This window comes from Oncorhynchus tshawytscha, linkage group LG11 (assembly GCF_018296145.1).
Source record: "Oncorhynchus tshawytscha isolate Ot180627B linkage group LG11, Otsh_v2.0, whole genome shotgun sequence".
Taxonomy (NCBI): domain Eukaryota; kingdom Metazoa; phylum Chordata; class Actinopteri; order Salmoniformes; family Salmonidae; genus Oncorhynchus; species Oncorhynchus tshawytscha.
In genome coordinates this window covers 22379027-22395246 of record NC_056439.1, presented here as the reverse complement: position 1 = coordinate 22395246, position 16220 = coordinate 22379027, and the positions used below count along the sequence as shown (strand labels likewise).

The 16220-nt window shown below is 44.1% G+C and overlaps 1 protein-coding gene across 3 annotated transcripts in view; it reads right to left on the bottom strand.

Annotated features, from left to right (window-relative positions):
- The window catches only part of LOC112261602 (bromodomain adjacent to zinc finger domain protein 1A-like), a 46364-nt gene that overhangs the window by 6362 nt on the left and 23782 nt on the right, over positions 1-16220 (bottom strand). For all 3 annotated transcript variants that reach the window (XM_024437054.2, XM_024437055.2, XM_042329921.1), the window contains exons 19-23: positions 15206-15372; positions 14671-14745; positions 12826-13073; positions 1267-1457; positions 774-1144 (exon numbers count right to left, since the gene is read on the bottom strand). In XM_024437054.2, the coding sequence (XP_024292822.1) occupies positions 774-1144; positions 1267-1457; positions 12826-13073; positions 14671-14745; positions 15206-15372 (1052 nt within the window). The remainder of the gene's footprint in view (positions 1-773; positions 1145-1266; positions 1458-12825; positions 13074-14670; positions 14746-15205; positions 15373-16220) is intronic.

Genomic DNA, 16220 nt, shown 5'->3' with positions numbered 1-16220 from the left:
AATTTATGACAGAAGGGTGTGTTCATTACAATTAAACTGTAAATAGCTAACAAATTGATCCAAGTTGGCTAAACTTGAAATAAAGATTCCTATAAAGATTACCTGGATACTCACTAGCACTTGGGCTTGTTCTTAAAGAGACTGTTTATGAGACCTGTGTTCATTTTCTATGATGCCTGCTACAAGAAGTGAATGTGCATTATGCATGGTTCTGGTTAAATCTGTAACAAAAAGGACATTTTCATAGATATGAAAGCCTGATTGATCAGTGATTGCAAAAAAGCAGGTTAAACTATTTTGATAAAATAATTAGTTGGTCTTGACTGTGGAAGGCTTATATTAAGCACAAGTATAATTTCACACGCCCTGTATTCATTACACTGCATTTCAATCAGAAATAATGTATCTGACCTTTAACTGTACAACAAAGCTTACTCGGAGAAAAAAAACGAAGTGAAAATCGACCATAAGTTTAAAAAAAATTAAATTAATATGATTTTTTGGCAGCCCTATTGTGAATACTTATGTAACAGATTCCTGAACTTCATTTTAATACATTTTGCAATTATTTCTAAAAACACATTCACTTAGTCATTGTGGGGTAATTTGTGTAGAGGTGAGACATTTTTTATATTTAATCAATTTGGAATTCAGGCTGTAAAACCACAAAATATGGAATAAGTCAAGGGGTATGAATACTTTCTGAAGGCACTATACATGACAAAATTAACATAACACTTATGTACAGAAACATTTCTCAGAACTGGTCTTACCGGAGATGGTTCTTCTACGGGAGTCTGCCTGAGAAGGAGATGGAGTAGGCTGGCTGCTTGTCCTGCTGGAGGCCAGAATCTCGTGGCTGATCCGAGAGCTGACTCTGCTGCCTGGCCGTGGTGGGCGTCTGCCGTTGGAGACTGGGGTGGGCTTGTTGGAGATTGGGGTGGGCTTGTTGGAGATCGGGGTGGGCTTCTTCCCCGAGGACTTCGCGGAGGCTCCCTTCCCAGCCGAGAGGGCCTGTTTAGGGGTAGTGTGCTGGCTCCGGGGAGTGGAATGACTTGAGCTGCTGGTGGTCCTGCTATTTGACCGACTGCCTTTGGTAGTAGGCACAGGAGGTTTCACAGCAGTCCGGCCCTTTTTAGTGACACTATAGGAGAAGAGGGAGGCTGAATTGAGGAAGGGAAACTTCGGATATATGAATACAATGTTCTGGTTTTAAGATAATTGTGTTGATAGTAAATTACAAGTATAGTGACGGTCAAAACACACCTCTTCTCTTCTTCCTCTGTCTCCTCCTCTGATTCCTCTTCCTCCGATTCTTCTTCCACTTCATCCTCTGACGACTCCTCTTCCTCCACTTCTTCCTCAGAGTCGACAGAGGAGCGTTGGCGGGAGGTGAGGCGGTTGGCTCGCCGTTTGGGACGGCACTCCGGGCAGAACCAGTCCCCTTCTGGGACAGCCTGGATACAACATGGATAGAGCAAGGGAGATGTTTAGATATTTCCTGATATGTAACTATATTGACAATATATCGTATAGACAATGTCGCAATATTATTTTGGCGCTAGTTGGCTGTACCTGCACCAAAACTCAACTATTTTTACTTCATAGCTTGTTTTCCATCTTTTTAAATAGAGACAATTTGTTTGGCACTTATTTCCATGATGACTGACCAAAATGTAACGTTATGACTACTGTTGCCTTTCAGTCAGTCAACTTCGGTAAAACATACTATGGGGAGCCGAACTCACGTGACTTCGGTTGAAGGCTCTACAATCACGCCTGACAAGGCCGATGAAACCCGTGCCTCACTGGAAGTGCCGCCTTCCACGGGCGAAAAGAGCTCTGCTTCATTCCTTAAATTAAAAGGCCCCTCTTCACCGAGCCCAGGAATGGGTGGTGCGGGACCTTGTTTCCCTCCTTCAGGGAACCGTAGTTATAGTCATAACATCACATTGTCTCTCAGTCAGTCAACTTCATATTCTATGAATATTCTATGGGGAAATAAGTCACCCCCCAAGCCAACCCCAATTGATATTAAATTAAAACGGCCCATGGCAGACAATCCAGACCGGACCACGCGAGATGCGGGTATTGTGATTATGGAGCGCTGCCTTGTGACTTCCCCTGACACAGCTGTAAGCACACTGCTTTACTGGGAGCAGTGACATTCAAGCGACAAAACCTCACAAAATTGTGCAGTGATGCTCAAAAATATCTCCAATAGTCAACCCTTTAAACAACAACCATGACGTTGCCAGACCCATGGTGGAGCGGGCGCGTACACCGCTAGGTAACGTAACGTTTGCCTATATATGCCATCGAGATAGTTGCCACAATCCAGCTGGAGAGACACTGCTTAGAGAACGCCCTTCCACAAGCTGAGTACAGGAAGGGTGTACGGATAAGAGGTTCCCAATATTTTTGGCTGAGGCCAAAGCCATGAGCAGGTAGGTTTTGTTGCAGAGGATCTTCAGATCCACCGACTCCGGAGGCTCAAAGGGGGCCGCACAATGCTTCAAACCAGCGCCAAGTCCCATGTGGGCGCAATAGGTTTAGAGACAGGTCTTAGACCGCACACACCTTTCAGGAACCGCACCGTCAGGAAGTGAGCGCCCACCCGTGAGGTTCCGTCAATTCCCACATGACACTCAGACAGCGGCAATGTACACTTAAAGCAGAGAATGCTTGAAAAGCTCAAGTAGAAACATAAGGATGCCCCTTATAAAGCACCGAAAAGGAAGAGGTCCTTGATCTTGGCAAAAGTGGTCAAATGCAGGCCACTTATACCCATACAGTCCTCTCGTGGAGGGTGCCCTTGTAGATGGAATGGTAGCAATAATCTTCGGAGGTAAACCTCTAGCCCATAGGAACAAAATCTCTGGCCTCGCTTGCTTATTCTGCCCGGGCGCCTGGGACAACAGGCGGGGGAGCATTAAACATGGACAAGCTTCCAACATGTGTTGTGCTGCCATGAGACTATAGCCTGCATGAAGCCCAGCCCCTTTACGGGCACAGGGGGCTCTGGCAATGGCTGATGTAGTATCCCATAGGCTAAACGTGGGGGAACTTGTCACAGTAGTGTTTTTGCGGAGGGTCAATCAGATATGTGCCAAGGTAATAGCTAACTCGCCTCGGCAAATTAGCCAACCTGGCTAGCATGCTTTGCGGCGCTCGTTTAGCTAGCCTGATCTCGAAAGTCAACGTAGGACCAGATCACCGAGGTGGGAACGGACCCTTCATCAACAAGTCTGGGAAGAGAAACAAGTTGTGCTTGACTAAGGCAGACTCTCGGTGGGGGTTACCCACCGAACCTGGCCGCTCTCGCTGTTCAAAAAGCCTCCCGTAACCGGCGACAGAGCACACATTGCCAGGGTTGGGCGCAGGCAGCCACACCATGCACCACACGCATGCACACAAGACATTTGCGCTGACCACCCTATCTCTGGTCCCTAAAAAGGAAAGCTGAAGAATTCTACAAGTCTTTCCAGGGAGTTTGTACACAGGGACCGGTTTTGAGCGATAGCCGCCGAGCGTCCTCCAAGCAGAAACTGCACAGAGAGCGAGTATCTTTCAGAAAAATGCTATAACCCTGACAGGGGGCATGACCCAGAACCCAGCTTAGCCATTGTCGTCTAGGTCGTTCTCTTAGCCATCTTACTCATTGCACTAATAAACTGAATATTAACTTTAAAAAAACATATTCGAAAACAAGTACAAGCTTCTGCACACGTCCATGGGGTGAGCACGCTCTACCTCTATGGGACGGTTTAGTTGCAGCAATGCAAGACAGTCTCGCGTTCTAATTGTTTGTTTTAGTATCGTGAATCGTTACTGTAAATAAAGTGAAGCGCTAAATAATTGAAGGAATGAATCTGAGCCTCACGCTTATCACCTGTGGAAGGCTTCCAACGAGGAGTGGATTTTATTGTCCTTGTCAGGCGTAATTGTAAGATCCTTCAATCGAGGTCTCGAGAGTGCCACTCCCCATAGCATGTTGTACCGAAGTTGACTGAGTTAAAGAGAACTCGTTTTCTCATGGCTCGCTCGTCTCTCCGCACCAGACATTTGATGCTACTGTTCATTATCTATCCTGTTACCTAGTCATTTTATCCCTACCTACAGTGGGGAGAACAAGTATTTGATAACCTGCAAAATCGGCAGTGTTTCCTACTTACAAAGCATGTAGAGGTCTGTAATTTCTATCATAGGTACACTTCAACTGTGAGAGACGGAATCTAAAACAAAAATCCAGAAAATCACATTGTATGATTTTTAAGTAATTAATTTGCATTTTATTGCATGACATAAGTATTTGATACATCAGAAAAGCAGAACTTAATATTTGGTACAGAAACCTGTGTTTGCAATTACAGAGATCATACGTTTCCTGTAGTTCTTGACCAGGTTTGCACACACTGCAGCAGGGATTTTGGCCCACTCACCCATACAGACCTTCACCAGATCCTTCAGGTTTCGGGGCTGTCGCTGGGCAATACGGACTTTCTGCTCCCTCCAAAGATTTTCTATTGGGTTCAGGTCTGGAGACTGGCTAGGCCTCTCTAGGACCTTGAGATGCTTCTTACGGAGCCACTCCTTTGTTGCCCTGGCTGTGTGTTTCGGGTCGTTGTCATGCTGGAAGACCCAGCCACGACCCATCTTCAATGCTCTTACTGAGGGAAGGAGGTTGTTGGCCAAGATCTCGCGATACATGGCCCCATCCATCCTCCCCTCAATACGGTGCAGTCGTCCTGTCCCCTTTGCAGAAAAGCATCCCCAAAGAATGATGTTTCCACCTCCATACTTCACGGTTGGGATGGTATTCTTGGGGTTGTACTTATCCTTCTTCCTCCAAACACGGCGAGTGGAGTTTAGACCAAAAATATCTATTTTTGTCTCATCATACCACATGACGGGCCTGGATATGCGCTGGCTTGAGCAGGGGGACCTTGCATGCGCTGCAGGATTTTAATCCATGACAGCGTAGTGTAATACTAATGGTTTTCTTTGAGACTGTGGTCCCAGCTCTCTTCAGGTCATTGACCAGGTCCTGCCGTGTAGTTCTGGGCTGATCCCTCACCTTCCTCATGATCATTGATGCCCCACGAGGTGAGATCTTGCATGGAACCTCAGACCGAGGGTGATTGACCGTCATCTTGAACTTCTTCCATTTTCTAATAATTGCGCAAACAGTTGTTGCCTTCTCACCAAGCTGCTTGCATATTGTCCTGTAGCCCATCCCAGCCCTGTGCAGGTCTACAATTTGATCCCCGATGTCCTTACACAGCTCTCTGGTCTTGGCCATTGTGGAGAGGTTGGAGTCTGTTTGATTGAGTGTGTGGACAGGTGTCTTTTATACAGGTAATGAGTGGAGAACAGGAGGGCTTCTTAAAGAAAAACTAACAGGTCTGTGAGAGCCGGAGTTCTTACTGGTTGGTAGGTGATCAAATACTTGTCATGCAATAAAATGCAAATTAATTACTTAAAAATCATACAATGTGATTTTCTGGATTTTTGTTTTAGATTCCATCTCTCACAGTTGTAGTGTACCTATGATAACTACAAACCTCTACATGCTGGAGGTAGGACAAGTAGGAAAATCGGCAGTGTATCAAATACTTGTTCTCCCCACTGTATATGTACCTCAATATCATAACCCTACACAACTCAGAACTGGTAGCCCTGTGCATATAGCCAAGATATCATTTCTCATTGTGTATTTATACCTTATATTATTTTTCTCTACATTGTTGGGATGGGCCCCTAAGTAAGCATTTCACTGATAGTCTACACCTGTTGTTACAAAGCATGTGACAAATAAAATTTGAGCTGATGGTGAGCAATACATTTGGAACCCAATAAAAATGTATTGAATTGCAATACACATGTATCGGCATCCAAGTATCGTGATATCATATGGTGAGGTCCTGGCAATTCCCAGCCCGAGTGACGACGACGACGACGTAATATGACTGATGTATAGCTGATTTCAAATTGACTGGAACCCCACAGTAAAGCGATGACCGGGCAAGCCCACAGCAGGGCCATGCCAGGTGGCCTATTCCTATAGCCTGCATATCCTACTTCAATAAATATATGTTACAATTTACAGAATGGTATTTTATTAGGATTCCCATTAGAGGTCGCAAAAGCTGTTACTCTTCCTGGGGTCCACACATCTTGAAACATGATATAATACAGATCATTAACAGAACTACATACATTTTAAAAGAAATTACAAAAAAGGCACAGCCTAAATATCAATACATACTGGTGGTGTAAAGGACCGTAGTTGAGCCATGATCTGTACTTATCACCCCCCACGGTCGCCATGCATGTGAACCGCAGATCAATTGTTGAACCATCATAGTGTGAAATACAGTTTTACTGCCACCGTTACTTTTTAAAGTAATAATTCCCTACATCTCGATGCAGAGTTGCAGTGAAAAGAAAGACAAGACAGATGCTGTGTTTTACTCTGAAGCCTGAAGGTTGATTAGATTATTATTTTTAAAACAGTTGTGTGTACTGTTCACGAGAATGGGGCATGTTGAATCCCAACGAATCAATCCTGGATGCTCACATTGCAAGCAAAGAAGCAAAGAAGAAAAAAGAGCTGTGACAGCCATGGCTAGTGGGAGGAGCTGAAGAACTGGAAAAGCTTCCCGCTTCATTAAGTCTCATGTATGGGAGCATTTTGGTTTTCCTGTCAAATATGATGACGGAAGAAGGGTGGTGGACATCATTACGGTGTGAAGGCATTGTGCCACAAGAAAGTCATATGATCATGGAAATACATTGAGCGTAGCCACACATTTAAAGTGTCATCACCCTGGTGTGTCAGTGATTGGAGTCAACTCAGCCAAGAGACAACTTCTCACCGCGGCATTTAAGCCCTTTGCTGACGAATCAGACTGGACTAAAGCCATCACCAAATCTATTGGGATGTTTATTGCTGCAGACATGAGGCCATACTCTGTTGTGGAAAACAAAGGGTTTAAAAATATGGTGAAAGTGCTTGAGCCACGCTACAAAATCCCCTCTCGCACCCACTTCAGTATGAAGATCGTGCCAGATATTTATGAACAGGAAAATATCAAAATTGTCAATGAATTATCAAAGGCATCCTCTGTTGCCCTCACCACAGACTGATGGAACTCCAGGGCAACGGAAAGCTACTTGACTGTGACTGCTCACTACACCACAGAGGAGTGGACCTCCAGGGTAACAGAAAGCTACATGACTGTGACTACTCACTACACCACAGAGGAGTGGGAGATGCGAAGTCCGGTGCTACAGACACACCCCCTCTATGAGAGTGACAAATCTGGCGCAGGTACTGCTAGGAGCAGTGTGGAAGCTAGAGGCCCAATAGCAATAACCCAACCACCACAGATAATGCCAGAACCAAGTAAATGCAGTGATAGAGGCTGGGGCCACAGATAGCTTGCTTTGCACTTATGATCAATTTAGCATCTCAAAGGGGAATCATGTAACCAGATGGACCGCCTCTTTGGGAGGATCAGGAAGGTGGTTTTCTTTTTCCACCGAAGCACAACAGCCACTCATGTGCTTAAGACCAAGAAAGAAATGTTACAGCTACCGACCCACAAGCTCATACACCATGTCACAACATGGAACTCCACTTATGACATGTTGGAGAGCTATCTTGAGCAGCAGGCAGCTGAATACTCTGCACTGACAGACAAGACCCTGAAAAAATTAAGACATCGTCACCTTGTCTGATGATGACGTGAAAAGTGACAGAGGTCATCCTCCAGGTGCTCAAACACCTCAACAGTTAAACCCGACTGAGCACTGAAACTGCACCGTCTGTAAATTGCAAGATGGCGCCGACAGAGATGGTCGCTTCGAGTTCTTAGGAAACTGCAGTATTTTTTATTTATTTTTTTAAATGTATTATTTCTTACATTGTTACCCCAGGAAATCTTAAGTCTTATTACATACAGCCCGGAAGAACTATTGGATATAAGAGTAACGTTAACTTACCAACATTACGACCAGGAATACGACTTTCCCGAAGCGGATCCTCTGTTCGGACCAGCACCCAGAACAATGGAGCGGATCCCAGTAGGCGACCCAAAACCACGGCGCCGCAGACGTGCACATCGCTCACCACTCCCGAGTATACTACTCGCCAATGTCCAGTCTCTTGACAACAAGGTAGACAAAATTCGAGCAAGGGTTGTCTTCCAGAGAGACATCAGCGATTGTAACACTGTTTCATGGAAACATGGCTCACACGGGATACGTTAGAGTCGGTACAGCCACTCGGTTTCTTCACACATTGCGCCAACAGAAACAAACATCTTTCTGGTAAGAAGAAGGGTGGGGGTGTATGCCTTATGATTAACGCATCGTGATGTGATCATAACAAAGGAACTCAAGTCCTATTGTTCACTGTACGTAATTCTAGTTCAAATCAAATGCCGACCGCATTATCTACCAAGAGAATTCTCTTCGATTATAATCACAGCCGTGTATATCCCCCCCCCCAAGCAAACACCGACCGTCCTGAAAGAACTTCATTCGATTCTATGTAAACCATATATCCTGAGGCTGCATTTATTGTAGCTGGGGATTTTAACAAAGCTAATTTGAAAACAAGGCTCCCTAAATTTTATCAGCATATCGAATGCGCGACCTGGGCTGGCAGCATTCTGGATCATTGCTACTCTAACTTCTATGACGCATAGGAAAAAAAACCTTGCCCTCCATACGGCAAATCTGACCACGACTCCATTTTGTTGCTCCCAGCCTAGACAGAAAGTAAAACAGGAAACGCCCAGCTCAGGTCGGTTCAACGCTTGTCCGACCAATCGGATTCCACGCTTCAAGATTGCTTCGATCACGTGGACTGGGAAATGTTCCGGAAAGCCTCAGACAACAACATTGATGTATACGCTGATTCGATGAGCGAGTTTATTAGCAAGTGCATCGGTGATGTTGTTCCCACGGTGACTATTATAACCATTCCCAACCAGAAACCGTGGATTGATGGCAGCATTCGCGCAAAACTGAAAGCGCGAACCACTGATTTTAATCATGACAAGGTGACCGGAAACATTACCGAATACAAACAATGTAGCTATTCCCTCTGCAAGGCAATCAAACAAGCTAAGCGTCAGTATAGGGACAAAGTAGAGTCGCAATTCAACGGCTCAGACATGAGACTTATGTGGCAGGGTCTACAGTCAATCACGGATTACTCAAAGAAAACCAGCCCGTCGAGGACACCGACGTCTTGCCGACCTGAGCATATAACTTCAAATTATTTTTCAAAAAGATGAGGATGTCTACATTGTATGGGGAGAGGGTAGACCTCTTTGCAGTCACTATGCCCCCTGCCGTGGATAACACCCTCTCGCTAGGAACTGAAGTGCCAGACAAATTAAACTTCTTTGCTCGCTTTGAGGACAATACAGTGCCACTGACCAAAACCAGCGGGCTCTCCTCCTCTGTGGCCAATGTGAGTCAAACATTTAAACGTGTTAACCCTCGCAAGGCTGCCGGCCCATACAGAATCCCTAGCATGCGCAGACCAGCTGGCTGGTGTGTTTACGGACATATTCAATCAATCCCTATCCCAGTCTGCTGTTCCCACATGCTTCAGGAGGGCCACCATTGTTCCTGTTCCCAAAAAAGCTGAGGTAATTGTTACAGGAATTAAATTCCTCTATGTTTTAATACCCAATTAAAATTAAACACTGTCAATTCATAAGAATTTGTAAGACTCTTATTTGTATAAAATGGGCAGAGACCAGTCTTTAAAATCAACCAGCAGCGTTTATTCTCGAGAGTACTGCCCATGATCCTTTTTACCACAGGTTATAAACTAAAAATTACGTCAGCGTTTTCTAACTGTTCCGTCTCTTCTTGACACTGGTACAAAGGCTGTATAGTTCTCAAATCGTCTATCCTAATTTAGATAATTTACGACCGAGCCAAGGTCTGCCTGTATAGATAAGCCTTCTAGCCAGTCTGGCTATTAGTTCATTCATTTCTACCAAGGAACAGACAGTCATTGTTCTAATTCTTGATTATATTTACACACATTATATTCAGTACTAGGATTATAAAGAAAATTCATACATATACAGTAATATAATAGTATTCTGATTAGTCAGTCCTGATTGAAATGTATACATAGTCATTATTGATCAAAATTCCCTCAACAGTAACGGAGCTAAACGACTATCATCCCGTAGCCTTCACTTCCGTCATCATGAAGTGCTTTGAGAGACTAGTTAAGAATCATATCTTCTCCACCCTACCTGATACCCTAGACCCACCCCAATAGGTCCACAGACAATGCAATCAGTGCAATAACACTGCCCTAACCCACCTGGACAAGAGGAATACCTATTATAAGAATGCTGTTCATCGATTACAGCTCAGAATTTATCCACCATAGTACTATCCAAACTCGTCATTAAGCTCGAGACCCTGGGTCTCGACCCCGCCCTGTGCAACTGGGTCCTGGACTTCCTGACGGGCTGCCCCTAGGTAGTGAGGGTAGGAAACAACATCTCCACCCCACTGATCCTCAGCACTTGGGCGACACAAAGGTGTGTGCTCAGCCCCCTCCTGTACTCCCTGTTCCCCCACGACTGCGTGGCCATGCACGCCTCCAACTCAATCAAGTTAGCAGACGACACTACAGTGGTAGGCTTGATTACCAACAACGACGAGACAGCCTACAGGGAGGAGTTGAGGGCCCTCGGAGTGTGGTGTCAGGAAAATAACCTCACACTCAACGTCAACAAAACGAGATGATTGTGGACTTCAGGAAACAGCAGAGGGAGCACCCCCCTATCCACATCGATGGGAGAGTAAGTTAAGTTCCTCGGCGTACACTTCACAGACAAACTGAAATGGTCCACCCACACAGACAGCGTGGTGAAGGCGCAACAGCGCCTCTTCAACCTCAGGAGGCTGAAGAAATGTGTCTTGTCCCCGAATACAAACCTTTACAGATGCACAATCGAGAGTATCCAGGGGGCTGTATCACCGCCTGGTACGGCAACTGCTCGCCCACAACCGTAAGGCTCTCCAGAGGGGAGTGAGGTCTGCACAACGCATCACCGGGGGCAAACTACCTGCCCTCCAGGACACCTACACCACCCGATGTCACAGGAAGGCCAAAACGATCATCAAGGACAACAACCATACTGAGCCACTGCCTGTTCACCCCGCTATCATCCAGAAGGCGAGGTCAGTACAGGAGCATCAAAGATGGGACCGAGAGACTGAAAAACAGCTTCTATCTCAAGGCCATCAGACTGTTAAAAACAGCCATCACTAACATTGAGTGGCTACTGCCAACATACTGACTCAACTCTCTAGCCACTTAATATTAAAAATGGGATGTAATAAATGTATCACTAGTCACTTTAAACAATGGAACTTGATATATGTGTACATACCCTAAATTATTCATCTCATATGTATACACTGTACTCTATACCATCTACTGCATCTTGCCTATGCCGCATGGCCACTGCTCATCTATATATTTATGTACATATTCTTATTCATTCCTTCACACTAGTGTGTGCAAGGTAGTTGTGAAATTGTTAGATATTACTGCACGGTCGGAACTAGAAGCACAAGCATTTCGCTACACTCAAATTAACATCTGCTAACCATGTGTAAGTGACCAATAAAATTTGATTTTGACCCTACCTCTGAAAACAAGGATTCTACAATCCATGGCCCCAAGTGAGGAAGACAGCACCATCACTTGAGATGTCAAGGCTGCCATTAGAGAGGTCCTGAACCCCCAGATAACCCCCTAATTTACAGGACTACCTTCATAGATCTACTGCACTGGATCCAAGGTTCCAAGTCCCTGTCTCACCTAGACCTTGCCCTACACCGGCAGACATACAGTGAGCTCACCACTGAGATTGTGGCCACTGAAGAGGTAAGAACAAAAAAAAGTTAATAAATATACTGATGTCTAATGTTAGTCTATGCAATTGTTATTAGAATCATCCATTTTTTATTTGGAATAATGGTATTGCCACAATTCTAGTTCTACAAAATATGAAAATAAATTAGTTAATAAGTTAGTTAGCCTTCCAATGCATTAAGACAAGTTATGAAGAGTATTTCCCAAATAGGCTATTCTAATAAAGTGTTTAATGTCCTAAAGTTGCAGCTTTCAAAATGGAACAATTGTGAAAGTCTGTATAGGCGATTCGCTAGCACAGCTTGATTTTGAATGACATTTCAGGCAACAAGTGAAATTAACTAAACAATATCGAAATGGAAAAATCTAATTAGAAAAAAATGACAACATTAAGTACACCTGAGCCAATCTTAAGAAAGAAATGTGTAGAGTAGGGCCCTTTCCATAGCTTATCATTAGCAATGTAGGCTTCAACCCACCTACAATATATAGCCTAGGCCGAATAAGAGGGGAAGATGCAAACCATTGAATATTATCTAGTTCTGGGGACAGCAGAGTTGCATTCTCTGCAGCTGGCCCCTTCATAACTGTACAACCCATCACGCTACAGTCAGACACCAACATCATTCATGCCACAGCTCCAAGAGGAAAATGCTACAAAAAAATAAAGGGATCCAAAATATATTTTGCCAAGATTCTCCTCGTCCTTCCTGTAGCATGCTAGCTGTCCATTTCAAATCATAACATTTAAAAAAAAAAGCAGAACTGGTTGACCAACAGGGCGATACCATCATACATCAAAATGTTTTATGGTTACCTAAGCACCATAGCACTAAGGTTGACGTCATCCAACCCTTTAGGCCATGTGTGAAGAAAATCAGCATCCAGCTTACCTTGAGTTTGGGGCGGACACAGTGGATGTGGTGTCCTCTGTCGCAACTGTCACACAGCAGCATGTTTTCTGCATCTCCCTTCCTGCGACAGACCTTACAACGGGCGTTGAGCAGAGACTTGGCCCAGATGACACTGCGCTCCAGGGTGGAGAGGTGGAGGAAGACCTGAGACAGGCTGGAACAGCCCAGCAGAGACTCCCTCCAACGCTCCTGGACCGTCTTCACCACCCGACCACTGTCACTACCTCCTGAGGGGCAGAAACATACAGTCAGACATATCATAGGATGGAGCAGTCCTCCATTCCTCGCCATCATCTACAACACAAGTCAACAGTCTTCACCACCCGACCACTGTCAAAGCCACCTGAGGGGAGGGGAGACAAACATACTGTCAGAACAAAAGCATGCAATTATACACCAACCCACACTGAGTGTACAAAACATTAGGAACACCGGCTCTTTCCATGATAGACTGTCCAGGTGAAAGCCATGATCCATTATTGATGTCACTTGTTAAATCCTCTTCAAACTCAGTGAAGATGACAGGGAGGAGACAGGTAAAAAGAAGGATTTAAGCCTTTAGACAATTGACACATGGGTTGTGTACGTGCTCCATTCAGAAGGTGAATAAACAAGACAAACGGAGTATGGTAGTAGATGCCAGGCACACCGGTTTGAGTGCGTCAAGAACTACAACGCTGCTGGGTTCTCTCATTTCCAACAGTTTCCCTTGTGTATCAAGAATGGTCCACCACCCACAGGAAGCATAAAAAAATACATATATACATTTAACCTTTATTTAACTAGGCAAGTCAGTTAAAAACAAATTCTTATTTACAATGATGGCCTATACCAGCCAAACCCGGACGACGCTCAGCCAATTGTGAGCCGCCCTATGGGATAACCAATCACGGCCGGTTGTGATCGAGCCTGGATTGGAGTCAACATGGGCCAGCATCCCTGTGGAACGCTTTCGCCACCTTGTAGAGTCCATGCCCTGACAAATTTAGGCTTTTCTGAGGGCAAAATGGGATGCAACTCAATATTAGAAAGGTGTTCCTAATGTTTTGTACACAGTGTACATATTTTATTGTTATCTTATTTCAGATTGGTATCATTAAGATATTTTTTTACAGTACCAGTCAAGTTGACACATACTCATTCAAGGGTTTCTTCATTTTTACTATTTTCTACATTGTAGAATAATAGTGAAGACATCAAAACTGAAATAACACATATGGAATCATACAGTAACCAAAAAACATATATATTTTATGTTTGAGATTCTGCAAAGTAGCCACCCTTTGCCTTGATTGCTGCTTTGCACTCTTGGTATTCTCTCAATCAGCTTCACCTGTAATGCTTTCCCTACAGTCTTCATGTCTAAAACTAATGATGGACTTCTTTCTCTTTGCTTATTTGAGCTGTTCTTGCCATAATATGGACTTGGTCTTTTAAACAAATAGGTCTCTCTTCTGTATACCACCCCTACCTTGTCACAACACAACTGATTGGCTCAAACGCATTAAAAGGTAAGAAATTCCACAAATTTACTTTTAACCAGGCACACCTGTTAAATGAAATGCATTCCAGGTGACTACCTCACTAACACTGTCAAGGCAAAGGGTGGCAACTTTGAAGAATCTCAAATAAATATATTTTGATTTGTTTAACACTTTTTTGGTTACCACGTGTTATTTCATAGTTTTGATATTTTGATATCATCACTATTACTCTACAATGTAGAAAATAGTACAAATAAACCTTGGTACTGGGTGTGTATGTATGTGTATTGATATAATCCATAGTGCTGATTTTGCCTTCCTTGCTTGCTATCAACCTTACCTTCACTGTTTTGATCCTCATCTTTCTTCTTGTCTCTCTTCTTTGCCTTCTGGTCCTTCTTAGAGTCTTCATCTCCTGTTGAGGGGACAACATAAGATGAGGCACTGGTTTGCCATGACCGTCCACAAGATACATTTGAACATCAAACATATCATTAACAGCTCTAAACACTAAAATGTAATAAGCATGGACCTTTCTAATGACCAGTTTAGTGTGTGAAAAATACAGGTCTGTGCAGACATTAAATCACAGGTGGCACTTATTCCCTGCCAGTCATGATCTGTTATGAGATGCTCTGATTAAAGGTCTCGGTGACCAAAAGCTTGACCTAAACAGCATTTTAATAGAGATTCTCAATTTACATTTTTTAATGCCTTAATCTGCAGCTCAAAGTTAATACAATGCACACTGTGTCCAAAATGGCACCCTATTCTCTATGGGCTCCGGTCAAAAGTAGTGCACTTTAAAGGGAATAGGGTGCAATAAGGACAATACCGCTTCTCTACAGAAAGTTCTGTGAGTTTTGCTGGCCTACCCAGTGGAGCCTTGAGGAATTTCCTCTCAATGCCCTGTTGGATGTGGGCCAGGGCCTGAGCCAGGTAGTGGACTGTGTTGTTGACCAGCTGAGGGGTACTGGGGCTGGAGGCAGCGTTCATACTCTCCCCTTTTAGCTCCTGTATCCTGAACAATGACACCTGTAAACTAGAACATGGAGCAGACAAAGAGACTGTGTTCAACTGTGGGTGTCAACAAAGATCTTCCTCTGGGTGACAAAGATACAGTGGGGATGAAATAATGAGTAAAGAAAATACAGAAAGCTATGTGGAATTTGGAACTCCTATTGAACCAGCTGTTGCCATTTGAGGACATGAGCTTCTCTATTCAAACCATATGAAAAACAAGTTCAACATCAAATTTTTACTTGTCTGGTACCTATGCCTTTTCTTAATTAACTCACTGTAACCATATTTCTATCTAGCTAACCTCTTGGTCTCTCCCTTCAGCTCCTGGAACCTGACCAACGAAATATTCAACATGCACATGCTTTCTCGTCTCTGGGAGTCAATAAAATATATACACTACATGAAGAAAAGTATGTGGAAACCTGCTCGTCGAACATTTAATTCCAAAATCATGGGCATTAATATGGAGTTGGTCTCCCCCTTTGCTGCTAAAACAGCCTCCACGCTTCTGGGAAGGCTTTCCACTAGATCTCGGGAAAATTGGAAGTAAGACCACGCAGCATTCAGTCACAAGAGATTAGTGAGGTCGGGCACTGATGTTGGGCGATTAGGCCTGGCTCGCAGTCTGCTTTCCAATTCATCCCCAAGGTGTTCGATGGGGTTGAGGTCAGGGCTTTGTGCAGGCCAGAAAGTTCTTCCACACCAATCTTGACAAACCATATTTCTATGGGCCTTGTGTTGTGCGTAGGGGAATTGTCATGCTGAAACAGGAAAGGTCCTTTCCTAAATTGTTGCCACAAAGTTGGAAGCACAGAATTGTCTATAATGTCATTGCATGCTGTAGCATTAAGATTTCCCTTCACAGGA